Genomic DNA, 26,325 nt, shown 5'->3' with positions numbered 1-26,325 from the left:
CAGGAGACCGAACTTTTTTACATTTTTTCCCAACTTTAGGAACGTTAGCGTCGTTTGTCGTACAAGCTTGGGAGAATGATCCGGGATCCACCGTCGCGGAAATCAGCAGTCTTATGCAAAGTGTCGTAAACACTACATCGCTTGATACCCGCAAGATATCTTTGGATGATGCATTGGCGCATGCATACACCAATAACGAGAACATGGCAATCGTCGTATGCCCCGAGTTTGCGCTGCTTGTTGCTGTGCATTATATCCACCAGCTGAAAATGGTAGGTGCATAAACCGACAGGCAGCAGTTGATGTTTGAAATAGTGAATAACTCAGCGCACGGCGGAAAAACAGAAATACCAGAACATTGTAGGTGCTCACGGCTGCAGTCGCCGACTCGTCATGGTTGCATTTTTGGTCGCTGCCAAGTACATCCAAGCTAGCTTGCGCTTAATGGTTGAACCGTCTTTCAAATCAACATCGTCGCCAGCCACCACCATGGAACCTTTTCCACAAGCACACATCAAATTATCGACTGAGCGTTCAACACTGCAGCAATCACTGTCGAGTGCTACCTCTGCCAAGCATCGTAAAATGAGTGATATTCAGTCGTTCAAGCAGCTGTTCGCCGAAGTGATGAAAGAAGACGTCCCAGAAAGCACGATCGAACGAATGGAGCTTGAATTCTTGCATTTCCTCAACTACGACCTGAGTCTTACGGATCCGATGAGCCTAGTGAATTGGGCACAGGAATATAGCAGTCAAACTCAGTACACTTCGGGTGATGAGGCCGGCGATGAAATGGACGACGACGATGATGATGATGATGATGATGAGTAAAAGCTAAAAAAAGTATGGTGTGATATATATCCTCTTTGCATAATTTAATGGCTGTAAATATTTATCCCTTTTTGAGAGAACAAGCCCTCATCACTCCCCCTCACCATGACTTTTCCCCCATCCCTAACTCTCTCTCTCTCTCTCACATCACATATACATATCTATCTTTTCCCCTTCAAAGTAATAATCATGAATAAAAAGTATAGCTTGCATCCCCAATGCAGTAATTGCGTAAGACTAACTCCTGAATGAAACTGCACCCGCTTTTCTTCCACTCACTTAAATACTATCAGCAGCGTTGCGTTTTCTTAAGTAGCTGCATGGTAATATTTTGAGTTTGTGCATATGTATCTCGTATTTTGTCCTACGCATTTTCTGAAACGTCATTTATATTCGTCTGTGCATACCTGTTTGGCAAGTCAATAATCAGTTCTGACCTGTGACCCCATTAGGTGCCAGAGTGACACAAAACACTCTATCTTATTTACGAGTCGTGTGCTCACGCTAATCAAAATATCATAACCCAAAAATCACCGAATGCGCCTTATTAAATTCCTGCTAATAACGATCATAATTTGCGCTTCCTCTTCGCCGTCTCCCCCGTTCGTTCTTCACGAACGTGCTGTTTAAAATTGTAACTTGAATATTGCTTCTCTGCCCGAGTGTCACTGTAGTAGTCAAGCGAGTAAGGGACAAAAAGTACAGTTATCGGCTTGTTATCAGAAGCATCAAGATTCGCAAAGTTACACACGCAGAAAAGAGTCTTGAGATTGCACTAGAACAGAACGCATTGGCAATACACAAACAAGTTTACACCTACATATCTTACACAGAGTAATGATGCTTAATATAGAGAGGAGACCGTGGAACTAGAAAGAAAAATGCAAGGCTGCAAAAAGGGCGTTTATGTCGAGATACGAATGGGAGAAGCAGTGCTATTAATTCAGCCGCACGGGCTATAGATATCCCTTGTTGGCGGTACAAATACGGTAGATGCATTATCAGACTCTGCCCAATGTGTGTACACAGAATGCACACGTCTGCAGGCATACACCAATGTGGCTCGTTTATTAAATGAGTCGCCAATTCACCATAAACATGAATCAACGAAGGTTTTAAAGGAAATTTTTGCCGTCGAATGAGAGGTACACAGCACGCAGATCCCCGACGGATTGGAACGGTCTCTTTCTTTTTTTTTTTTTTTTTTTTTTTTTTTTTTCCGTCGTGTCGATCCATTTGCTGCTGCCATCATGATGTGAGACAAAGCCCATTTCAAGGTCAGAGACTACGAAATCATCAACTTTTTTTCTTGGCCTTTTTTACGCTAATTCTTCGACGTTCTCTTCCCCTTCTCTTCTCTCTTCTTCTTTATCGCTTCTATACAAATCACACGCATGTACCGAAGCGTGCGCTCACATCGGCCTTTAATTTTTGGCTGCACTGTGCTCTTTCTACTCGCGGTGCTTGGACACGTATGGTTTTTTCGGCCATCGTTGCACAATATGTCATGGCTATCTCGGGCGGATATCGGTCGAGAACGGTCAGCGCAACGGCAACAAAAATTCGACGATCCATCATCACCGCTATTCAGCGACGACGATAGGTTCATTACGTATCTACCGCACTCGGGTCTACACAACCAACGGATAGCCTTGATCAATGCTGCTGTGCTCGCATATGCATTGAACCGCACCCTCATATTACCTGAGATGAACATGGGTCGTGCAACCTACTGGAGACCTTACGATGAGCTTGCTGGACGACTCGACGTGTGCACGAAGCAACCAAGAGTAGAGACCGAACAATCTGTGTACTGCCACGAATATCGTGATTACGTCCCTGTTCCGGTAGACGCTATCTTTGATTTGCGCCCTATGCATGCTCTCGGTATCCGAACCATACAACGCCATAGTATGCGAGCTGATTACTTTGAAAGATATTGGGACATATCAAGCAAGCAGATGGATTATTACACCTATAAAATTGACGACACTGTGCGTTACTCTTATCAAATCCACGATACCCCCGATGACAACATTAATCTGTGGCGTTTCGAGAAACGCCTAGAATTGCAAGAGCTGGAATCGCACAGCGATAAACCTTTCTTGCTATTTGGCTCGCTGTTTGGTTCGCAGCGGTTAGCACTGACGAGACAGGACTTGAAAGATGTACGAGAGTATTTGAAGCAAGAAATGGGCGTTACACATCCATCAGTACACATGTACGCGGCTTCGATCGTCCAACAGCTAGGCGGCGAAAATCACTACTCCAGTGTACATTTACGGCAAGGCGACGGCGCTTTCAAAAAGATGGCTGTCCAGACTATGGATAGGATCCGAAGCAAGCTGGTGCAAACAGCATCTGAAAACAGCACTTTGATAAACGCCAGCATCGATCAATTGGAAGCAACGTCAAATACGCGAGAGCGTCTTAGAAGATGCGTCGCATCGCAAGCAAATGTTGTTCACCCACGTCTGCGCCTGATTTACATGGCAACTGATGCCAAGAACCCACGAGAAAAATTTCACGATCTTTTTAGCGAGTTTCTATGCCTCTTTACGTTAAACGATTTCCCTGACATTGTACAGTTTGTCACTCAAGCTAGCGACGCTCCACACGGACGAGGATCTTTACTCTTACCGCTTGTAGATGCCGAAGTAGCTGCACGCGCTGACTTCTTTGTCGGTACCCCCAGGAGTACAATGTCTGGGTACATCCAACAACGGAACAAAAAGTTTCAAGCATCGACTTGAAAATTCACGAAGTCGTCTTCTCTGTTTCCGCGCCATGAAAATTCATCTTTGTACTTAAACTACCTCTTTTTCTTTCATTTTTTTCTTGCTGATAACATATATCCAATACCGCTCTCCCCTCCCTACTTTTCCTGTCACCCCGCCCGACAGTGCATTACAAAATAGGGTAGACTCATTTGTTGTATTCACTCTCACTTTGTACAATATTGCCCTCCTTTTTATATTGTTAATATAAACCTCGTGTGTTCCTAAAGCATGTACAGCTATTACCGACTCGTCTCTTGCAAGCATGTATGTTATATGCACTCGATGATCAACACAGCGCCCACCTCAGCGAAAGTTAACGTAGATTATCCACGGTATTACCCATCACAAGAAAATGAAATGCCACGGTTTAGTCTCGTTGGCAAAGGTCAATAATGTATTTCTGCATCTGACTTTTTCAGTGCCACCTAACTTATACATATTTAATGTTTGTTTCGTAGCCTTGCTAGTACAGATGCAGTTCAAGACTCGTTGCTCCTTCCCTAATTGCTCTTCTTCCAGAAATGGGCAGCGGGGGCAGCTTTGGGTTCCGGACATGTCCTTGTGGGAAAGTTGACAGGATTTTCTTTGAAAATATGTAAACAATCCTGCAACAACAAAAGTCATATTCATCTGCTCTTTCTTCGCTCATGTATACATTTTGAAGCTGATTGGCACACACAGTGGAGTAATCAAATGCACTTTCAAATATCCCGTTGCTACGGCTATAATGCAAAAAACAACAGACTTCATTCACCATTGTCTCTTATTGATCTTTATATAGCATCATTTGCGTATCGTAGGCGTCTGTGATCTCGTAGTCAAGGAGGAATCGCTAGACGTTGTTATCCGGATCGGAGATAGATAAGCATCTCTCGCAAAGAAGCAAAATATGCGGTTACCGAGTATCATATATATATACATCTTTTATGTAAGCATGGATCTCATGAATTCTTCTATCGACAAACAGACTGGCGGCAAAAATCCCTAATTTTGACTAGAAACGACAGATGGGCAAAAGTAGAGTGGACACCATAAAATTAGTATAAACGACAAATCTATCTGCATTTGATTTGCTTTGTCAAGTGAACAAACTGTGCGAAACAGCGTTCTGGTTCGTTGCTGCTAAGTGCGTAATATCCTTGTTTGGTAATATGTTTTCTTAATCGTGACACCCGTCACTGGCTGGTGTGTTGAGATTCCTGGCTAAAGATAGCACAACGCTCAGGCGGCGGACCTCCCGTCAACAACGACGCACTGCCACAATGATCGAGACTCCATCGTTTGCTCGTTTTCATGCGTACAATGCGACTATTTCGGATGAAAGGCAGCAAAGTGGCTGTCAGCACAGCAGCAAATAATAAACATGCAACAGTGTCTTTTTTTGCTTGTTTCTTTACAAAATTCAACAATTATAGAGAGACAACAATCTAATAAAAATAGCGACTTGTTTTCTCGAAAAAGAACGATGATCGAAATTGCAAGTCCCCTTCTCTGCCGGGGCTCAAGCGGGGCAAGAAGGGAGCTGGTTGTTCTTCAAGACAGCAACACACACCACACACACGCAGCAGCAGCACCAGCAGCCCAGCACAACCTCCAAGCTCAGCTCTCTCTCTCAACTCTCTCAACTCTCTGTTTCCTCCCCGCCCTTGTCCCTTTCTTGTACCAGCAATCTACATATACATATAGTCGATAATGTCAATAGAGGGACGGGACATAATCATTGGTGGCAAGTTCAAACTTGGAAGAAAGATTGGCGCCGGCTCCTTTGGAGAGATTTATCTTGGTACGTATCCCATCAATCGTTCGCATCAAGCCCTCGCTCTCTGCCACAGATGAGAGAATCATTGAGCATTTACTCGATACATGCTACACAGCATACCGAGTCGTAACCTTGACCAGACGTAAACAGTTGCGGAAGGCAACTTCTCATCTCGCAGATGGACACTTGCTTCTCCTCCCTTTTCTTTACCTTATTACAGCAGCTATAACTAATAAATTTTTCTCCTACAGGCTCGAATATTGCAAACGGTGAAGACGTTGGCGTAAAACTTGAAAGCGTTCGAGCAGCACATCCGCAGCTTGAGTACGAAGCACGAGTATACAAGACGCTTGCTGGAGGTGTTGGCATCCCGTTTGTCAGGTGGTATGGCAAAGAGGGCGACTACAATGTAATGGTGATGGACCTTCTCGGCCCGTCCATGGAAGACTTGTTCAACTATTGCAAGCGTCGTTTCTCGCTCAAAACGGTCTTACTGCTCGCCGATCAATTGGTACGTTTTCCCCTGCCGCGAAAAACGCAGCCCTTTTCCTCCCAGCACGTTACCGGATGACAAATCTGACAAAACGCCCTTCTTCCTCACTTAGCTTTCACGTGTCGAATACGTCCATTCAAAGGGTGAGCAGCATTAGATGATGATGATGACGATGTTGCTGGCAAAAAATGGTATTAACTCGCGAGTCGTTGTTCGTGTGTTTTCATAGGTTTCATCCACCGAGATATCAAACCGGATAACTTCCTGATGGGTATTGGAAAACGTGGTAATCAAGTCAACATGATTGATTTCGGTTTGGCCAAACGATACCGCGACCCAAGAACGAATGTACATATACCCTATCGAGAGAACAAGAATCTCACCGGCACCCCACGTTACGCTAGCGTCAATACACATTTGGGAATAGGTAAATGCAACGTAGCAACAGCAATTTTGGACACGAAGACGCTCACGTATTTTCCAGAACAATCGCGCAGAGACGATCTCGAGTCACTTGGTTACATCTTGGTATACTTTTGCAAAGGACAGTTACCGTGGCAAGGAATCCGAGCGCGGACGAAGAAGGAGAAGTATGATAAAATCATGGAAAAGAAAATGACGACGCCTGCAGATGCATTATGTCGCGGCTTGCACCAGGAGTTTGCGATATACCTCAACTACGTCCGATCTCTCCGTTTTGACGACAAACCAGACTATTCATACTTGCGCAAGCTATTCCGCGACTTGTTTGTACGAGAAGGTTTTCAATACGACTATGTGTTTGACTGGACAATTAAAAAGATGGTACGTTTTGCATAAACTATGCTCGCTCAATTCGGATCTTAACTTTTAATTTAGCAAGAGAAGAAGCTGGCTGACAACCAGGTTCGTATGGATCCTGCTGTCTACGGTGCATCGGCCGTAGCACTTGACTCTGGATTGCCGGGACAATCACGACGCCCTGTTATGCCGGCATCTGGATTGCCGTCCAGCGGAGGACTTGCACATCGTTCGCCTGCAGCCGCCCAGCCATACATCAAAGCAGAGACCAAGTCACCAGAAACCTCACGGCGGTTAGATGATGTTATGCTCCAATACCAACAACAGCAGCAACAAAAACTCTTGCATCAAAACCAATACACGCATCCGAGCCAGACGTTACTCCAACAGAGTGCACCTCAGGACCACTACTTGACCGGTCACCCTTACGTGGGTGGATCGGCTGGAGGACGTATGATGATGCGTGATGTAGCGGCTGCTGGCGGTAAGTATCCGACCAGTTACTTGCCAGTCAATCACAGCCGTCCTAATGACTTTAATAATGTGTATGCAGGATCATCAAGTAATAGAATGTGAGTAAAACAATGTGTGAATACATGCTAGTTGTTAGATGGAAACTAAAAACTACTTTTAGGCTTCGCAGTCCCTCAAAGGCGATGCCTGACAATCAATTGCCAACTTCGAGCGCAGCAGCAGCGACAGCCGGTATGAATGCACCGCCGCCGTATTTGGACCCTCCTGCCAACTACGATCCCAACAAGAACTATCTCCAAGAGTTTTTGGATCCCACGAGGGGAGGAGCATCAGGTTCTTCTGCAGACCGCAAAGCCATGGCTGCTGCTCCATCGAAACCATTCCACCTTATGAACTCGACACGACTTTATGACGACTTTTAATCATTTTGTCTCTATGATCTCGATCTTCTTTTCCAACAGCAATTTCGGCAGCCAATTTGCTACTAATAGCAGCACATTGCGTCTTTTTGTTTTCTCTCTCTTTTTTTTTTTTTCCTTTCCTTTTTTTTTAGCTTAGGTTATGTTTCCTCTATTTGCTTTTATCTTAAATGTGCGCCATGTTGTTACCGTCAGGAGAATTGACTGCCGCATTTTTTCTTCTTTTACAAGCAGATAAAACATATTCGCACACACGTCCCCACATTTAAACAATAACTGCATCGCCCGTGGTAGAAAGGATATTCGTTGTTGTTATGTGTACGTCGGGGCGGGTTTCTTTTTTTCTCCGCTTGAAAAAAAGTTATAAAACTTGTGTCTGCCTACATTTTCTTTTCTCTTCAACTTTACTTGACTCTGTTCACTTGATCGAGGTGTCCTTTCTCGATGGGCGCCTTGAATGTCTTGTAAACAGAAAGAAGGATGGGACAACGTTTTGCGTTCTGAAGGAGCTTCTCCTCATGCTTCGCTCAGTTACTCATTGTTGTCAACATATAATCCTTTATTGTGAACAAGAAAAGAAAATGAAAATGGAATAAAGGATGTTGTTCTACTATTACTACTACACGCTCCTGGGGGTTTTTTGCTTTCGGCGGCAAAATTCAGAGTTTTGGGACCTTACCACTTTTGACATGTGTATGACGTTTGGTTACTGCTACTGCTGATGTGCGTTATATGAGTTTCTTTTTTCTTTTGCAGCAGCTTTTGCTTTCGGAATGGTTGTCAAGGAGATTTGGATCACTCGCCATGGATTTCGCGAAGATTGGGTGACTGACAAGCCGCATCTCCCCACGAACCTTCCGAACGATCCACCCTTGTCCCAGTTAGGTCTCGAGCAAGCTGAAGAGCTCGGCGCGTGCCTGAAGGACAAGGGGATCCAACGTGTCTACAGTTCACCCTTCTATCGCGTCCTCCAGACCGTGACACCGTTTGTCAAGGCGACAGACACACCGCTCTACATTGATAACAGCATGAGGTATATATAAAACATTTATATATATACACATTCTCTCTCAGGACCCCAACTGACCCTGCATTTTTTACTTGAAAGTGAATGGTACGGCGCAGCTTACGATCACTACTTGCCACCGGCACCTATCGACGAACTCAAGAAACACTTTCCACACTTGGATACGAGCCACAAGTCAAGCATCCCGCTGCCAAGTGGCATTGAAACTGTGCAGGCATGCCACGGGCGAGTCGAGCAAGGATTGGATGCTTTAATCAGCCAGCTCGACGCGGAAGGAGAAAGCGGCCCATCAACGATTCTGCTCGCAGGCCACGCTGCATCCGTCATCTGCGCCGTACGTGCGCTTTTGCAAGACGAAAGCTTCCCTGTGCGCTGCGGAACCGCAAGTCTTTCAAAGCTCGAGCGCCAGGACGACGGGTCGTGGAAGCTGGTTATCCACGGAGACTGCTCGCATCTAAGCAAGGGCGAGCAGCGCTCCTGGGCCTTCTCGGGCGATATCCCGGACTATGAAAAGCAAAAGATGGTTGAAGGATCAGCGCACTGACGATGGTCTTATTATTGTTGTTGTCGCTTAATAATTCTAGTAGTACTAGCAGTAGTACTAGTAGTAGAAACATGATGGTAGACATGCAAATTATCTTGTCCATCTATTGTTCGTGCATTTGTGTGCGCGTGTATGTGTATGTATGCGTGTGTGTGCGCTCTCCCGCCGGATTCTTCCTTTCCTTCTCCATCCTGCTTCCTTTAATCCTTCAAAGCTCGCTGCAGTTCTTGCCGCAGTTCATACAGCTGTCCAATCTGTTCGTCGCTGAGCTTGTCAAGACGTTGTTTGTCGAGTTTCTTTCCCCAGCCTTCCTTTGGCATGTCGAAGCTTCGCACCAAAGGATCAGACGTGGGAGCAATCGACTCTTCCTGCGGTCTCGGCTTGGTCTGTTCCTGGATCGTCTCGAGGTACTCTTGCCACTGGGATACAAAGCCAATGATATGTGCAGGGTTGTCAATGTCTCGATGTCGCCGGAATTCTGCCTTGACGTAATCGTCTCCCATGGCTCGCATGGCCGGTGGCAGGTACCGGTGCGCTCGCAAAATGTGTCTGTACAGTGCTAGAGGTGCAAGTAGAATCTTGGCCTCCCGTGCTGGTCGAGGCATCTGTATGTGTGTGTGTTGGTGCGTTTTGTTCCAGGGGTTGGGAAGGACAAGGCGGACCTGCCCTGCCTGCTCTCAATTTAGAATTCGTTCAAGCAGCGCCCGGAAAAACGATTCTTCTTCAGATTTTCAGTTGATTCCATATCTCAAGATCAATAGAGACCTTCTTTTTACAAATTCATAAATGGATCTGCATCTATTCTATCCAAGTAGCAACGCGAATTTTCAGATAACTGTCAATAATCGTCAGTAACCATGATACGTCGTAGGAACAAAACACTCGGTGCATGGTTAGCATGGATGGCAGTCAAAGCAGCAGCTTTCAGTACGAATTAATGCAAAGAAAACCCTTTTCTGTAGTAGAGAGGAAGGGGTTGTCTGGTGCTGAGACTGAAGTCTTCTGAAACGGGCAAGCATGTGGTGGTGGAATACCGCGCGTCGCCGCATTTTTTTTTTACCTTTTTCAATATATTAAACACACGCGTGTTGGTGGTCCTGCATGAGCAACGAATGCGATCCATCGAGCCCAAAAAGATCATTCAACACGTTCTTTCGACCCGGCAGCGGGGACGATGAGCAGAGTCAGGGATCGGGCAAGATCCGCTTACAGTCGTTGAGGAAACGAGGAGGAGTCGCGATCAAGTTCGATCCTGCCAAAGCGACAAGGCGGATACAGCAAGAACAGAAAGAAAAAGAAAAGGAGCAAACTCGGCAGCAGCAGCAGCAGCAGCAACAACAACAACAACAACAAGAGACTACAAAAATTGCATCATTATCATCATCGTCGTCGTCACCTTCGCCGTCCAGTGGAGGTGGAGAAAAGAAAAAACTGCATCCGTTCTTTGCAAAACAATTGAAACCGACTGCTGGTCAGCAACAACAACAGCAACAACAAAAGTCGGTAGCAGCGGCAGCGTCAACATCGGTAAAACCTAGAGAGCCCTGCTGGCCAGACAATGCATTGTTTCAGGGCGGGCACGTACCACCACCGCCGTCGCGTCACGAACAGGCGACGAGGAAGCGAAGGAACTCATGGACGGTGACAGCAGAAACACAAAAGCGGGTAGAGAGCGGTCGACTCGATTATATCATTCAAGAGGAATCGCCTGCATTTTTTGCGTCCCTGAAAAGTGCTCGACAGCAACAACATGAAGAAGAGCGGCGACGAGATGCGCTGGCTCATGATGATCATCAACAAATCCACCGACTCTCACTGCCTCAAATTGAGAATTTGATCTACACTCTTTATCCATGCAGCAAATCGTCCGCAGCGTGCCAATCAGTTTTGCAGAGACTACGAGAAGAGGATGTCAAGAATGTCAGTGAGGAGGATCAGAAAAAGATTCCGTGGACAGAGAAATACCGTCCCCATCGCGTGTGTGAATTGTTGACTAGCGGCAACGATAGCCAACTGTACCTACGCGACTGGCTGCATCAAATGAAGATCGCACCGCCTACAGAAATGAAAACCAAGAAACGCAAGCTAAAGTCGATGGAGCGCCAAGTCGCGGAAGAAAACAAGGATCACGATTTCAGCCCGAGCCACCAGCAGCAGCAGCAGCAACGAACAAAGAAGAGAAAGCAAAATGATGGAACGCCCTCTTCAGTGAACAAGATGGAATCCAATCTGATATTACTTGTCGGCGATCCGGGATCTGGCAAGACGGCGGCGGTGTACACGGCTGCCGAGGAAGCAGGATACCAAGTGTTTGAAATCCATCCTGGTATGCGGCGAAGTGGCAAGGATTTGGTAGCCTATGTTGGAGAAATGACAGAGTCTCACCACGTTGACGGAAGTAATGCTCGCAAAAGGAAGTGGGAAACCACAGTTACCGATAATAACAACAAACAGCAGCAGCAGATCACTGCACAAGACAATCACGATACTGTTGCTGAAAAGCAACAACATCCTGCAGCGGCAGCATCAGCATCGATTCAGCAAAGCCTGGTGTTGCTAGAAGAAGTGGATCTATTGTACGAAGAGGATAAAGGGTTTTGGTCGGCTGTTCTGGAGTTGGCTCAAAAGAGTAAAAGACCAATGGTCCTCACATGCAATGGTAATCGAGTTTATCGTTTTAGCTGTGCACAGTGGTTTGAGAAACTCATGCTCTTGTTCCTTTGTTTTGTGTTTGTTTGCTTTGCAGACCTTGACCTGGTTCCTGTTGAAACGCTGTTTCTGCAAGCCATTTTATGGATAGAAGCGCCATCTGCAGAGGAGCTGATGGCGTATCTGCAGCTGATATGTCTCGTCCAAGGCGTGCTTGTTCATCCTGCCGACCTTGCGGGGCTATATGTGCTTGTTGGGGACGATGTGCGGCAATTGATTACCACGCTGCAAGTTTGGTGCAACGGTATTCTACTGCAACAACAGCAACAACAGTCTGGAGACGCTCCAGAAGAGGATAAGAAGCAGCAACAACATGGGATCTGTATACGAGAATGTGCGCCGGGGATGTTGGCGGGTTTTGTACAAGGCAGCGGGGACCCTACCCGACTTGTTGACACGCCCTGCTGGCAGCAGCAGCAGCAGCAGCGAACGGACATTGACCTTGCACAATTCTTTGAAACGTATACATCCATTATTACTCCTGAATCATGCAAAAGCAGAGGCGGCAGCAAGGTACATGCGGACCTCGGTGCTGTTGTCCAAATTTTAGATACGGCATCGTTTCGAGATGCCTGGTTGGATCATCGGAGTCGGTTGCATGAACAGGTTAGCGCCTAAAAGGAAACAAAGCTTTACCGCGCGCGTTTTGACTGATGACTGATCATATTTTTAGACGCCCGCCGATCTCGATGACAACCCGACAGTGCAGGATCAGCTTACGAGCATAAAGTCGCTGGTGGACCAAGATAATGAAGAACAGCAGCAATCGATGCTGCAGCAGATGCAATTGAGTGTGGCTGTCTCGAATGAGAATAGTCGACGCATACCAACTGCAGGAGGAGCAGAATGGAGATCGAGCCTGGCTGATTCGGTGTGGGATGCATTGTCAAATGATCGGTACGATAGTCAATCCTTTCGTCTTCAGTTATTATGGAATGTCTAAACTGTACCTTTTTTATTCTCACAACAGCCAAAATGCTGCAGCCGAATGCTGTGTGGCTGCTCGGTCAGTCCTGCCTCTGCGGAGATGGTTGTCGAAGCAACAAACAATGGCAGAGTACATGCCTCACATCCGGTCAATGTGTCTGCACGACCAGGGCGTCGTCAATCGCGGTCGCACCCTTCGGAGTCGGCGGAGGAGGCGGTACTTGCTTTGTACAGATGAAGAAAGGGAGGTGCTCCTCCTGGCTCAACGACGAGGAGTCAACGATCCAGTAAGTCTGAAGCCCACGTTGGACATGACTCGAGTTAGTTTTTTTTAATATGACTTTAGACAATAGCTTGGTGCCACCAAACACTCGCTTGGTCTGAACGTTATTCGTCTCTAGTGAAAGACTTGAATCAGTAAATTATATACCCTTTTTTCTCTTGTCTTATCATCCCCCCTCCTTTTTGTCCGATTGTAATTTTCTTTGCATGGAATTTTACCTGCTGCTGCTGCTAGTGGTGGAGACCTATTTCCTGTTCTTGTATTCTGCTATGCTTTGGTACACGTTGTTGTTTGCCGCCTCATCGACACATCCTCGTTGTCGTCGTTGTCGTCGCCGTCGCTGTCCGCACGCACGCCGCCATCACTTTATCCCCCTTCTCCTATTCCCCCAATTTTTTTTTTCGTCGTCATTTCTTTTTCTTCCTCGCTGCTTGCGCAACATCTTATCCCCTTTTTTCCTTTTCTCTGCTCTGTTACGTATACACGCACACACGCACACACGCACACGCATACAACAAGAATACTCCGTTTACATTCTCTATTGTTTATTGGGTTTCAATTCGGTAGTAACAACAACGTGATACCAACCATCGCTGCAACAGCTCTTCTGTCGTTATGGTGACCTTGGTCGACCAGAGCGGTCACGGCGATGACGAACCACGCTTGCCGTCGTGTCGTGCCTGTGGAGAGTCGTTCAGAACAAGCACCTTCAGTGATCACCACCAGCAGCACCGCGCTGCCCGGCTGGGAGGAGGAGGAGACACACAAACTTATCGGTGTTGTCTTGCGTGCGAGGTAATTTTTTTCTGGCACTTTTTTCTTTCTTCTTCAATCGGGTCAGTGACAGGCAGTGAGGATATTTTTTTCTGCCAAATTAAAATAAGCAACAACGAGCCCTTTGGGTTTGTGTACCTTTTTCGGGGTACTCGGCTAAAGTGGCGTCTTTGCCACTCCGTCCGCTACCACCACCAGCAGCAGCAGGAGGAGGAGAAGGAGGAGAAGGGGGAGGAGAAACACCTACCCTCGCCCGACAAAGAAATATTCAGAGAAAAAGACGGGGTGCAGGGTCGGGGGCCACCCAGGCTTCGACAGCAGCGCAAGGCCAGAGGTCTGATGATTAAGAAAGAAAGGCAAGAGAGAAAAGAAAAAGGAAAAAGAGGGATTTGGGAAAGGAGGTTTTTTCTTTTCTATTCTTTGCTGTCTAACAGACGGCTTCAATGGGAATAAGGAGTTATTGATATTCATTGCTTACTGCACATAGGACTGCCGCCGTTACAATAACAGGCAAAGCAAGACAATGGAAGATGTAGAACGCAGGCCCAGATCGACGACGTGCCAGCAATGCCAGCAACCGATACACTCAGACGATTCGCGACAGCGCATTGTTGTTACCTGTGCAGGATACGCCGGATGCAGCAATGAAGCATGCTACGAGTGGTCAGCGCGGCTTTACTGTCGATACCATTTTTCAATGTTGCCAGGAACACAATGCGCCGGATGCGACGAGGCTATTTTGCGACAATTTGTCGAACACCACAACTACCCTGGCAAACGATGGCACCCCGAATGCTACATGATACAAAAGGTTAGCGTTAAGATGGTATATTTGCTCGCAATAAACCGGGATATCCTCTGACTCAAAAAGAAACCAGTTTTGGAATGTACGGCTATCTCATCATCAGAGCAGCAGCAGCAGCAGCAGCAGCGCAGGCCAAGGTATAACGCGAGATGATCACACAAACAAACACTGTAATTACATCGGCTCATCGATTTTTTTAGATACAGATAGCGTGAGTGAACCTGAGCTTCGCAGGAGGCAGGCGACCATGGAAGCCAAAGTGAACAGGATATGGACCGAGTTGTCAGCATTCGAGGAATCTTCAGCGACGTGTATATCCGACATGTTACTCCACGTTGCTGCGGGTGCATACAGCGAGGCTCTGCGTATGGCAAATCAGTTTGCGATGCACCTGAAGGTTTTGTTTTCAGCTCTCGAGTTGGTAAATGCAATGCTCGTGGCGGAAAGCGGGCTAGGTAAGAAAACACAAAGAACGCCGCATCGGTGCAAAACATAAACAAACTTGGCTTTTTCCCCAACAAAAACAACAATATATAGCCTTATCCTGTTTCCAAGAGTCTCGATCGCTATGCAGTCTCGTCGTGTGTTTTCTTCATCTGTTGGCTCAGCAGCAAGATCCAGCGAACCTCCTCGATTCGTCAGCATTTCTGCAGCACCAGCAGCCAGCTAGTAGCACTCAGGGACTTCTGTCTTTGGTGACTGGAATCGCGCAGAACCTGAAGTCACTTATCAGGATAGGTTTGACAGGCGCGCTCAAATTGGTATGTTATCCCCGGCTCTTGTATCGTTCTTGTTTTCTTTTACTGGAATAACTGAGTGGCGGTGATGATCGTCATATATTTGCTTGCCTTCATAGGAGCGGCAATTTGATCGGCAAGACGCCATCCCCCAGTTCCTGGATCATCTTTTACCTTTGGAGAAAAAGCGGGTCTGGCTCGCCGGCCGATTCTGGTTTAAAGACGAAGCAGCAGCTCTGTACGCCACCAACGAGATGGGCTTTATTCGAGAACTAGGGCAGAAGAAACAACACACTTGCTATCGTTGCGACCAGATAATCCACCAAGATGAAGAGTGCTACCGCCACGGCCCACTCGAATGGCATGCTTTGTGCTTTTGCTGCACAAAATGTCATCGGTCACTGGGGAGCGAGCTGCATAAGGCGCGTTTGATGACAGCTGTATCACGAGCAGCAGGAGGAGGAGGACGAGCATCACATCCGGCTGCGTTAGCGGCATTGCCGGAGGAAAAAATGGATGAAGAAGCGCGGCAACAACAGGGTGTTCAACTCGTATGCAGCAGTTGCTGGTCTGCAGCGTCAAATGACTACTATGCCGATGAAAAAGGGTTCGTGCATGTCACTCGACTGGAGCAGTCCCTTACTCTCGTAACATCTGCACTTCAGCGGCTCTGCACAACATTGTACTATGGCTCACCAGCGCCGTCACCGTCGCCCACCCCGCCGTCAGCAGCACCAGCAGGTAATTAAAATCCCACCTATATATATCCCCTGCGTGCAACAACAAAAAAATGAAGAGAGGGATGGCTTTGGTGAAAGGATTGACAAGTGAGGAAAGTAAGGGGAAGCGAGCATGAGCAAAAAAGGGTCTTTACAGACATATACGTACCCACACATACAGGCGCGCACGTGTATGTGTATATGCACACAGAGATACGATACTGTTGAACGTTTATATACTAACATCCTGTTCTTATTCTTTCTTTCCTTGCCTTGTTCTTCTTATTCGATTTTCCACAGCAAAGCAGCAGCGAGACGATGAGGAGGAGATAAAGGCGATCCACAGCGATCAAGATACCAAAAAAATTCAGCTGCAAGATCACGACAGTCGACTATATAGTACGGAACGAAAAACTAGTACCATCCGAAGAAGACATGCTTCTCTTCTACGCTTTGTGGGTCGAAACATGAGCAATAGCAACGACACAAGCAATGATACTAGGAAAAATAACCGGCATTCCATGTTCGGTTCTGCTCATCTGACACACGTTCCTGTCAACCGCGCAACGAGGGTTTTTGATGCTGGTGGTGACGCGGCAGCAACAGCAGCGACAAGAGGAATATCCACTGCCAACAAATTCAGCACGCTCCAGCGCGCTTTTAGCATTAATAACAAGAGAAGAGAACGACGATCGATCTACGGCGTTTTTGACAGGAATAATAACAATGGTAGTGGAAAGGAACAGGTGCTGCAACAGCAACAACAACAGGATCAGCATGTTTCTCCCGCGACAACTTCCACGACGCTGTCATCACAGCCGCAGCAGATAATATCACTAGCAGAGCTGACAGGGATTCAGGATATGATTGTGCGGCACATGGCAGTTTTCTACATTGAGCGGTATTCGAGCTATTCATTTTCGACGGACCAGCTGTTGCAGTTTATCGAGGGCAAGCGTTCATCCCTGTGGGGGCGGCTGAAAGCGCACATACGGCAGCACGGCCGCGTCTCGGTGGTAGCAAGCGATTCATCATCAGGTATGCGCACCTTTGGCATGCCACTTTCCGAGACCGTTGCCCGCATGAGGGATTTGAGTAGCGTAACGGCAGCGGCGACAACGATAACCGCCGGATCGTCAACCGGTGGTCTTGCGCGTGATAACAACAACAATAACAGTTATCACAACATCCTGGCTCCTTATTTTTCACCAAATGCTCAGGTCCCTGAATTTGTAAAAAAGTGTATATCGAGGTTGCTAAACATGGGTAAGAAAAAGAAATATCTGGTGGAATATTCAATCTGACTTTTTACTAAATCGTCGTCGTCGTTGTTGTTGCTGTCGTTAGATGTGACGGTAGAAGGTGTGTTTCGAAAGAATGGTAATATCCGTGAACTCAATGAGCTTCGGGACGCAATCAATCAAAATTGCGGTATTTCATTGGATACCTATATGAATGACGAGGAATCACCCATACAACTAGCTGCGCTCTTGAAGCGGTATTTGCGCGAGCTGCCTGAACCGTTGCTTACTCTTCGACTCTATGATGTGTTTATTGCTTCGATACGCAAGTACATCACATATCTGTCTATAAACAAACACACCACATCTCACACAACCTCTCCCGTGGAATGTAAATAGGTATCGACGACGAGACGCGTGCAAAAACAATGCTTCACATGGCATGCTGTATGCTTCCAAAGCCGCACAGGGATACGATGCAGCTTCTGTTCTTGTTTTTGAAATGGATAGCATCGTTCCAATCATTGAACAAGATGGATGTTTACAATTTGGCTTGCGTATTTGCACCAACCATCTTTTATTCACCTCACGCCTCCAAGGATACGCCCGAAGAGCGGCAGCAGGCTGCAAAGGACGAGATAAAAGTTGTGGAAATGCTGATCCAGTATCAAGATCAATTCTGCAGGGCAAGTAAAAAATCGACATTTATGTTGTTCTTTTGCAAAGAGATATTAACTGTCATGTAAAATAGGTACCCTCGGAATTCATGGATGTCCTGTTCAATTCACAAGCTGCTGATTGTTTCAAGGACGGTGTGGGATCACGACAAGTGCTAAAAAATCTGCAAGCGTTGGTACAAATCAAGCCAATAGATGAAAAGGCGGAGGCAATGCCAGAAGATGTTGTTGAGAATGGTGCACGACAAGAACCGGTTGCTGTAAAACCCACTGCGACAATGTCTACTAAAAGGACAGCGCGTCGTTCATGGATACCTGGAAGATTACAATGATGATCCATATAACATACCTTACCTATATACATATACTATATTGTCCCCGCACACACACATACTCTCTTTCTCCCACTCCCGTTCTCTGTTGTCTGTCTGTCTGTCTGTATTCCCGCAAATTCTGTTTAATTTCCTTTGTACATTGACAATTGCTGTTTTTTATGACTGTTACTTATTTATTTTTTTTGTTTTTACTCTGATTCTACATTGCTTCGCTGATGATAGAAAATGCCTTTTTGTACACATCTAGCATTGCTTTACATCGTTCGCGCTCTGCTGCTACCCCCTGATCTTCAAGGAGCAAGTCGTCAAACAGATTCTCACGATATAGCTCGGCCACCAGTCGGTTCTGGACCGACTCTCGCGTGAAGTTCACGAGAAGATGCATAATTGCCTTGGGAACGAGATCTTGGATTGATTTGCGTACAATATTGAAGTAAGAGATTATGAGCGTGCCTGCGGAGGAAAGCAGTACGTGAGAAATGGCAATCGGAACAGACGTAACGCCCTCAACTTACGTATCAATTCTACTTCAAGCTCCTCCCGTTCTGACGATGGATAGGCAGGCTGACCTGATGAATCACCTTCAGAGCTCACGGACATCTGTAGTTTACACAAGCAATCAGACGATACTGTGTCACCTGCATAGGCGTAAAAAACTTGCCTGGTTAAAGTGAGGTTCTAGTTCTGGCTCGATATCAGCTGATAGAGAGGGGATTGGAGAATGGTGATGAGTATGCATTTTGTCTGCCGGCGCCAGCACGGGACGTTCGCCTTTCGCCGCGCCGCCGAAAAAGTAATTTAAAAAGGAATCTTTGGGTGGAGATGAACCTGTAGTTGTCGATGACTCTATTGACATTGTGCGTTCGGTGCGTCGGTTGGGTTGTGGTTCTTCTAATAAGTTATTTGCCTAACGGAGAAAATGAACAATGAGTCTTGTCTTGGTCTCGATGGTGACGGAATGCAAAGTCTTACCATCTTTTTACGTTCTTGTCGATGCGTAGACTTCTTTCTATGCCTTTCCAGTGAAGCCATCGCACCAGCTGCGCCTGGGAAATCAGGATGGTTTGTGTTGATGTATGCGCATTCAATAGAAATCAAACTCTTGACGTAATCGGCAGTCGGACCAAGACGTTCTTGAAGCAGATCGGATACTACTTCAACGAGCTTATTGTTAAGTTTCGGGAAGCGCATTAATTCCTAAATTAAGGTTAGCCGACGTGCATCCCTGTGAAACGATTCTGTATTATTCAATGTACCTTGCTGCCGCAAGTGTGACAGATCTTTGACAGCTCTTGATAAACCATATCCACGCATCTCAAGCTGGGTGCTTCCAATAAGCGGATTTGTGGGCGTACCAGCAGATCGAAAGCGAGTTCTGGAACAAACAATGAACAGCGGGGTCCTGTCGAATTGCGGATTGCTGTGCGAATATCGTCATTGGTAATGTTGGCGCAAGGTATGATGGCGTCCAGCGCATGCCCAAATATCTGATTGAAAATGAAATATATACGAGCTCCACCGGAGCTACGCGAAACATTTAGAAACTGATTCTTCCTTGTGCAGTGGTACTCTGGTCCCTTACAGTTCTTTTGTCGATATCTCAGGCGAGGTACCATCTATGGATGCAGTGAATTGCGTTGCAAACATGGTGAGCATTTTGAGCACCAGGGACCCCTACACAGAAAGATTCAGTATTACAAATAGCACATCCGTCCCTTGAATAATACCTTGTGCGCTCTGCCTGCAAATGCCGGATCTCCGTATTGCGCTAGCTCATGCTGCGTTTGTCCTATCAACGCGCTTAGCTTGGAGCGCAGGTCTGGCAATTTCTCACGTATATGCGTGACTAGAATCTATGTATAGATTCGCATTAAAAGAAAAAATCTTGAACAAACACTGCTGCACCGCAGAAAACTTACGGAATTCAGCTGCTTGGACAGATAAGCAGAACCGCATCGGCTAGCTATGCCCTTGTATGCAGGGTGGCATTGAAAAAATTCTTGTTCAGCTTTAATAGCATCTTCCATGGGCTTATTGATCAAAATATCTTGCTGGCTTCTGTTGACAAGACCGATGAATCCAAGCTTAAGGGGGAAAGCACGTCCTGTCAAGACATCGAGCGCATTGGTGCCGGCGTCCATCAGATCCAGCTTTGTCAAGACACCAATTGTTCGCTTGCCGTTGGGATCCACTTTGCGAGCCAATTTCAAGCTATCAGAATTGGCGATATCTGCATTTGCAGGGCTGACGGCCAAGATGATACTGCAAAGCAAAAAGCAATGTATCAAGAGAAATTCCTAGCTCGTATGTGTTTTCTTTCAGGCTTACGTGTTTGGCTTGGATATGTAATCAAGGACAAGAGCTCGGATTTGTTTCTCAATGTCAGGAGGCTGGTCGCCTGATGGAAGAAAAAGGAAATTAGGCAAGATAAACTTAGGGCATATTTTAATTACTTACCTATAGGGATTTTCGTCAGACCGGGCAAGTCGACCAAAGTGAGGTTGAGAACCTTTTTGGAAAAGACCTTTAGGTGGATAGGCTCCCGGGAAATGCCTTTATTTTCGCCGGCTACACGATCGGTATCGTCAATGATCTCTTGCCGGACGGCTTCAAAGTCGTAAAAGCGCTTGTTGGGCACGTGCAAGAACTCTGCATAGTCTTCCGAGGGCGACGATTGTGGAAGAGTAATGAGCTGAAGTATTAACGGTCTGCGAGTGACAATGCCGCTACCGCGAGGCAGAAAGTCTCTCTGCACAATATTCTCGAGAACGGAGGACTTGCCGGAACTCTGGGAGCCGACCGCGACGATCTGAGGGAGATCCAGAGTGTCGCTGCCGCCGCCAACGGCTGTGAGCACATCCTGTACTTTGTTGACAAGCTCAATTACGTTGTCCATTCGGGGGAAGGGAAGCCTGTTGTTCTCAGGGAAAACTCCCAATTCCGGGCGAGCTGCAGAAAAGGGGCTATCGGCGGCGCTTGCTGCACCTGTCAAATCCAGACCGAATGAGCGCTCTTTTCTTTTTTTGTGTTTTTCTCTTTTTCCATTGTTGTTGACTATAAGACGCTCACGTCTATCACAAACACACTGAACTCTCGGAAAAGACAGTTGGCAGAATAAACACGCAAACAAAAGAAAACATACACGGTAAACTCCCTTCAAGCATCTCTGTAAATGCTAATAAATTGCACCACTACAGTGACTGGATCTTTTTTCTGTCCCAGTCACCCAAAAATGTATAAGCTCTTTTTCTAGTTGATCTTCAAAAGTTCAACGTCAAAGATCAAAGTCGCGTTTGGAGGAATGATGGGAGGGACACCACGGGGACCATAAGCATAGTCGGGAGTGCAGGTAAGCTTGGCACGTTCGCCAAGAGACATCTTGGGGACACCTAAAGCACTGTGTGTAAGCTGGTGCTACTAAAATAACAAACATTCGAGTCTTTACCTTCGTCCCAACCCTTGATGAGTCTGCCAACACCGATTTGGGTGACGAAAGGTTCGTTACGGTCGCGGGAAGAGTCGAACTTTTGGCCGTTGGGCAAAGTACCGGTGTAGTGCATGGTAACAGTGTCACCGGGCTTGGGGTAGGTAGCGTTGTCGCCAGCTTGGAGAGTCTCAACACTATATGGACGCGTGTCATACGTAATTATTACACAGAACTTTAGCAGCAAAATGCACCATCTCGAATACGCACGTTACGCCCATGATTGATAGAGAGGGAAGAAAGAGTAAAGAAGAAACCTCGCGGCTGCTTCATGGACGCGTACTTGTAAACAAAGTTGCTACTCCGACAACCTATGACGACTTCTGTTTTGCACAACGTTTTGCTTTGCATTGCTGGAAGATCTATCCAACTATTATTCGCAATCTGTCGCTTATCTATCACACTGATTGCTTCATTATTAAAAAGATGCTGCACCGTAGGCAGCTCTAATGAGCTCTAAGAAAAATGGATAGCTGCATAGCTTGTTGTCACCAAAGATGCCGTAATCTTGTTGACCTGCTTCCAGCCCAATACTTTTGCAGACCCAAGTAGCACCTAGTTCCACTGATGCAATAATAACTGTAAAGGAATATCTAGATTTGGGGCAGAATCGAAAGCGATGCTGGCAGATTCATCCCTACAAAGTTGAGATTGAATTGATGCCTGATGATCTAACCTAAGTTCCTACGATCAACTCTACTAGACCTTGATGACTTTGCAGATGAAGCTACCATATTTTACAGATATATTTCACATATAGTCTAAGAGATGCAATTGTTTAATCTGGCGAGTTCTATATGATATATGCTCATACGAATCCGCGTAGAGATCGGTTCCCAGATATATGCGTAAACGTCTTTAAAAAGCAATCAGAGGCCATCGGAGGATAACAATATAAATATTTACATGCCCTACTGCCATACCGATTAATTCTTAACCTTCACTGGACGTGGCGCTCGGGTAAGCCTGCGTCCTCCAAAATTGGCAATGCCTTTGTAACCCGTGAGAAATATCTGAAAGCATAATGTGCACATTGTGATACTTCGTACGGACCATCACAGCGCTGCTAGCGACAATGTAGTATAGCGCCCCTTCCAGAATTTCAGCAGAAATCCTTACAGCTGTCTAACGAGGTTGATTTGTCTTTTATCCAGGCTGCTACAAGTAGTAAGTGGTGCTTCCGTTAGCCGGTGATCTCCGCCACTCTTTCACCGCTCGAGGAAAAAAGCTTTGAAGGAGGATGATTAAAAACAGAGTTGTAATCGCTCATGAATACATCCATTATTCGATATCGGACGCATTTCAGGTTGATCTGGAGTTGTAGCCCTACTGCATCCATGAATGGAACTATAAGAATTCAGATTTGAGAAGCTCGAATTGTCATCCGAAACATAGCGACTCACTCCGCACATGTGAATTCAAAGCTGGATTTCTCCACATTGCATGCCCCCGCACAGCTCCTCCTCTTTCTTGATACAAACTTCGAAATGCCACCTTCAGGTACTTGATCTAGGTTAGGCATTTGCTTACCTTACTCACAGATCAGCTAGCAGAAGCCTCAAGTGTAAAGTCAACGTCGCCCGAACGAACGGCGAAGAAGCGTTCTATTGAAGAGGCAGAGGAACAGGAGAACGGCACTAGCAATCACTCTACTTCATCGACACCGCCGCTTCCTGAACAGCAGCAACAGCAACAGCAATCTGTACAGCCACAGCCGAGACGCCAGCGACGAGCACGAAAGGCGCCTCATGAGCTGCTGACAGAAGCTGAAAAGAAAGCAAATCACATCGCCTCTGAGCAGAAACGGCGACAGAATATCCGACTTGGATTTGAGCAACTCATTGAAGTGGTGCCTTCCCTCAGCCAAGGCAACCGCAGTGAGGCTCTGATCTTACAAAAATGTAACTATCGTTTTTAACAAAAGCAACCCTTGCGCATGTTAACGTTCGCCATCCCTTTTTCCAGCGGTCGAGCATATCCGACATCTTATCAAGATCAAGAACGATCTTAAAGAGCAAGTGAGAGATCTTCAAGGTCTTCTGGGAGAAACGTAAGTATTGTACATGCATTGTCCTCGCTTTAACGCATTTCTAACTGGCGGTTTTTTATTGCAGTATTTACGAAGAAGACGTTAGTAGCAATTTCATGATTATAGATATTCTAGCAGAAAGACTAACTGTGCCTTCTATTTAGTCATCGGAAGATGAACTCACCTACTCGGCTCTTAACTAGCGGTAGTATCATGGTGTTCCTCCAATTCTTTACCATTCTCGATTTTATTACCTTACCATCACACTATCTGTTCTTCCACGACTTTTTGTTCTCATACTTTTTGTTTTCCTTCCATAGTACAATACTCCAGAAAGAAAATATTTACTGTTTTGAAAATGATATCTACCTGAGTAATTCAAATGTTCTCGTCAGAGTGTAAAGCATGCACTATCAAAGATCCTATGCAACGGATTTATTATATAAATGAATGGCATCCAGCATGACTATCTTACTGTCATCTCTGCTATAGTTCTTTGAGATTAAGCATATATTCATTGGCTTTTTAGCATCATACTCTATCCGCAGCGGACACAGTTTTGATTGATAAGCAGAGCGCAGCTCAGCCGCCGTTGGAACCGCAGAAACTTTTTTCTTCCTGTCCCGTCTTGCATAAAATGTCGGTCTCCAGCGAGGTGGGTGGTTTCTAACGAACAAACGTTAAAAATGCAAACATGTAACCTTTCGATCGCGTAGCAGCAACCACAGAGTCCCGAGCTCCACGATGAGGAATATATCAGGAATGACGAGATCTTTGAGGAAGCCGACGATCACGAGCAAGGCGAACCCATGGACGACGATGACGACGACTACAATGGTGCGATATTATTTTTGTAGTTGGGGGTTACTGCATGTATCTAATGGGACACAATTTATTTACATGGCTGCAGATCAAGACGGCAATCCCTTGGAAGGATTTGACCTGAGACCTGCCGATGGTGATGAAAATATGCTGGAGATTGCAGATGATTCGGTGCAAGGTTTCTTTGATCACAGAGGTATATTGAACCATATGCTGATTTTTAAAAGTTATGATCGCTCATCACAAAATGCTTCACTGTAGAGCCTGTGTATGCTATAGCATCGCATCCTCAAGACGATAACTTGATTTTGAGCGGAGGCGGTGATGACAAGAGCTACCTCTGGCGCAGCGATAATGGAGAAACTGTATTTGAACTCTCCGGTCACACCGACTCGGTCACAGCCGTTGGTTTCAGCGTTGATGGTACTTTGGTTGCATCGGCCGGTATGGATGGCAAAGTCCGTGTATGGAAGACACAGACCGGTGAATTCTGCACTGCAGTGGAAGGACCCGATGAGATTGTGGTGAGTATCCAGGGTGACTCTCGTCGTCGTTCAAAATGAACATTAATCTCCTGCGTTCTCTAGTGGATCGACTGGCATCCTAAGGGTAACATTTTGCTTGCTGGAGCATCGGATTCTACCATATGGATGTGGGCCAGTGAGTAATTACTTAACTATTTGATTCAGCGATCGCGCAATATTCATCGTGGATTATCAAACAATCTAGTGCCTAGTGGCAAGTTTATGAATATTTTCAATGGCCACGCTGCAGCCGTTACTGCAGGACGTTTCACGCCAGATGGCAAGAAGATTGTCACTGTATCAGAAGATACATCGTTGGTCGTCTGGGATCCCAAGACCGCAGCATCCATTTTTCGGTTGTCGGGTGATGATGCTCGTTTCCACGCAGAACCCATCACATCCCTTGCCGTTTACAAGGACAGTAATCTTGTTCTTACTGGATCGATGGATGGACAAGCTCGTCTCGTCAATGTTGCTAGCGGACAAATCGTATCGTCCTTGGAGAACCACAGTGATTCCATTGAAAGCGCCGATTTCTGCGATGTGTAAGTATGCCATATCTATCAATATCTGTTTTTTTTTTCTTCTTGCTCACAAATTGCTTTCCCAATCATAGATTGCCACTTGCAGCAACGGGTTCTACCGATGGTAAAATCTCTATCTGGGATGTTCAAACGCAACGATTGCGCCATACACTTACGCATGAAGTAAGTTTCTTTTCGTCTTTCATACATATGATCATCTCCATTTGACACTCTGTGCCTTCAGGATGCAGTTGTCAAAGTAAAGTTCGTGCAAAACTCTCCCATGTTAGTATCATGTTCTGCAGATAAACTCGTAAAGATGTGGGATTCCCGCACTGGAGAATGCGTCAAGACGTGGCACGGCCATCGAGACACCGTTCTAGGCTTCACTGTCTCAAGGGATGGCAGCACCGTGGTTACTGGATCCGATGATGGTACCTGCCTCGTCTTCAAAGCCTAAGAGTGTTATATCGTGACCCATTTTTGCATTCCCTCTTTCCTTAAAACGCATTATGCATCCTACATTTTAGAATAAACGCAAGCACATTGTGGTGTATTATCTGTTTGCTACATAGTTCTTGTTAGAGTGATCACAAGCAACAGATCTTCTGTTCTATAAATCTGTCTT

The 26,325-nt window shown here is 46.1% G+C and overlaps 11 protein-coding genes across 11 annotated transcripts; 8 read left to right on the top strand and 3 right to left on the bottom strand.

Annotated features, from left to right (window-relative positions):
- Window positions 1-113: 113 nt before the first annotated feature.
- Window positions 114-831, top strand: VTP01DRAFT_10266 (uncharacterized protein; the record flags this gene model as incomplete). Its single annotated transcript, XM_069378609.1, has 2 exons — window positions 114-272; window positions 346-831. The coding sequence occupies 2 exons, from the start codon at window positions 114-116 to the stop codon at window positions 829-831; spliced, it is 645 nt and encodes a 214-aa protein (XP_069239691.1).
- A 1,502-nt stretch (window positions 832-2,333) lies between these two features.
- VTP01DRAFT_10265 (uncharacterized protein) lies at window positions 2,334-3,584 on the top strand (the record flags this gene model as incomplete). The annotated part of the gene is made up of 1 exon (XM_069378608.1): window positions 2,334-3,584. The coding sequence occupies one exon, from the start codon at window positions 2,334-2,336 to the stop codon at window positions 3,582-3,584; it is 1,251 nt and encodes a 416-aa protein (XP_069239690.1).
- A 1,719-nt stretch (window positions 3,585-5,303) lies between these two features.
- On the top strand, window positions 5,304-7,539 carry VTP01DRAFT_10264 (uncharacterized protein; the record flags this gene model as incomplete). The annotated part of the gene is made up of 8 exons (XM_069378607.1): window positions 5,304-5,394; window positions 5,622-5,881; window positions 5,976-6,006; window positions 6,093-6,290; window positions 6,348-6,667; window positions 6,722-7,127; window positions 7,197-7,215; window positions 7,278-7,539. The coding sequence occupies 8 exons, from the start codon at window positions 5,304-5,306 to the stop codon at window positions 7,537-7,539; spliced, it is 1,587 nt and encodes a 528-aa protein (XP_069239689.1).
- A 770-nt stretch (window positions 7,540-8,309) lies between these two features.
- On the top strand, window positions 8,310-9,107 carry VTP01DRAFT_10263 (uncharacterized protein; the record flags this gene model as incomplete). Its single annotated transcript, XM_069378606.1, has 2 exons — window positions 8,310-8,569; window positions 8,645-9,107. The coding sequence occupies 2 exons, from the start codon at window positions 8,310-8,312 to the stop codon at window positions 9,105-9,107; spliced, it is 723 nt and encodes a 240-aa protein (XP_069239688.1).
- A 200-nt stretch (window positions 9,108-9,307) lies between these two features.
- On the bottom strand, window positions 9,308-9,712 carry VTP01DRAFT_10262 (uncharacterized protein; the record flags this gene model as incomplete). Its single annotated transcript, XM_069378605.1, has 1 exon — window positions 9,308-9,712. One exon carries the CDS (start codon window positions 9,710-9,712, stop codon window positions 9,308-9,310), a length of 405 nt encoding a protein of 134 aa, XP_069239687.1.
- A 496-nt stretch (window positions 9,713-10,208) lies between these two features.
- On the top strand, window positions 10,209-13,164 carry VTP01DRAFT_10261 (uncharacterized protein; the record flags this gene model as incomplete). Its single annotated transcript, XM_069378604.1, has 5 exons — window positions 10,209-11,766; window positions 11,854-12,422; window positions 12,490-12,713; window positions 12,787-13,030; window positions 13,090-13,164. 5 exons carry the CDS (start codon window positions 10,209-10,211, stop codon window positions 13,162-13,164), a joined length of 2,670 nt encoding a protein of 889 aa, XP_069239686.1.
- A 477-nt stretch (window positions 13,165-13,641) lies between these two features.
- Window positions 13,642-18,311, top strand: VTP01DRAFT_10260 (uncharacterized protein; the record flags this gene model as incomplete). Its single annotated transcript, XM_069378603.1, has 10 exons — window positions 13,642-13,821; window positions 14,288-14,611; window positions 14,679-14,742; window positions 14,806-15,060; window positions 15,143-15,366; window positions 15,462-16,083; window positions 16,362-17,327; window positions 17,409-17,627; window positions 17,702-17,988; window positions 18,054-18,311. 10 exons carry the CDS (start codon window positions 13,642-13,644, stop codon window positions 18,309-18,311), a joined length of 3,399 nt encoding a protein of 1,132 aa, XP_069239685.1.
- A 202-nt stretch (window positions 18,312-18,513) lies between these two features.
- Window positions 18,514-21,210, bottom strand: VTP01DRAFT_10259 (uncharacterized protein; the record flags this gene model as incomplete). Its single annotated transcript, XM_069378601.1, has 10 exons — window positions 18,514-18,767; window positions 18,830-18,914; window positions 18,976-19,221; window positions 19,287-19,511; window positions 19,571-19,838; window positions 19,897-19,988; window positions 20,042-20,167; window positions 20,234-20,576; window positions 20,643-20,712; window positions 20,772-21,210. The coding sequence occupies 10 exons, from the start codon at window positions 21,208-21,210 to the stop codon at window positions 18,514-18,516; spliced, it is 2,148 nt and encodes a 715-aa protein (XP_069239684.1).
- Window positions 21,211-21,563: 353 nt separating this feature from the next.
- Window positions 21,564-22,019, bottom strand: VTP01DRAFT_10258 (uncharacterized protein; the record flags this gene model as incomplete). Its single annotated transcript, XM_069378600.1, has 3 exons — window positions 21,564-21,703; window positions 21,760-21,935; window positions 22,009-22,019. 3 exons carry the CDS (start codon window positions 22,017-22,019, stop codon window positions 21,564-21,566), a joined length of 327 nt encoding a protein of 108 aa, XP_069239683.1.
- Window positions 22,020-23,285: 1,266 nt separating this feature from the next.
- Window positions 23,286-24,030, top strand: VTP01DRAFT_10257 (uncharacterized protein; the record flags this gene model as incomplete). The annotated part of the gene is made up of 5 exons (XM_069378599.1): window positions 23,286-23,298; window positions 23,349-23,699; window positions 23,764-23,848; window positions 23,913-23,928; window positions 23,992-24,030. 5 exons carry the CDS (start codon window positions 23,286-23,288, stop codon window positions 24,028-24,030), a joined length of 504 nt encoding a protein of 167 aa, XP_069239682.1.
- A 434-nt stretch (window positions 24,031-24,464) lies between these two features.
- On the top strand, window positions 24,465-26,157 carry VTP01DRAFT_10256 (uncharacterized protein; the record flags this gene model as incomplete). The annotated part of the gene is made up of 8 exons (XM_069378598.1): window positions 24,465-24,482; window positions 24,544-24,664; window positions 24,738-24,845; window positions 24,911-25,173; window positions 25,237-25,309; window positions 25,379-25,718; window positions 25,790-25,880; window positions 25,942-26,157. The coding sequence occupies 8 exons, from the start codon at window positions 24,465-24,467 to the stop codon at window positions 26,155-26,157; spliced, it is 1,230 nt and encodes a 409-aa protein (XP_069239681.1).
- Window positions 26,158-26,325: the final 168 nt, after the last annotated feature.

This window comes from Rhizomucor pusillus (assembly GCF_041956525.1).
Source record: "Rhizomucor pusillus strain CBS 183.67 unplaced genomic scaffold VTP01scaffold_8, whole genome shotgun sequence".
NCBI lineage: Eukaryota > Fungi > Mucoromycota > Mucoromycetes > Mucorales > Lichtheimiaceae > Rhizomucor > Rhizomucor pusillus.
The sequence above is the reverse complement of the archived record's forward strand: the minus strand, read 5'-3'. Positions and strand labels throughout refer to the sequence as shown.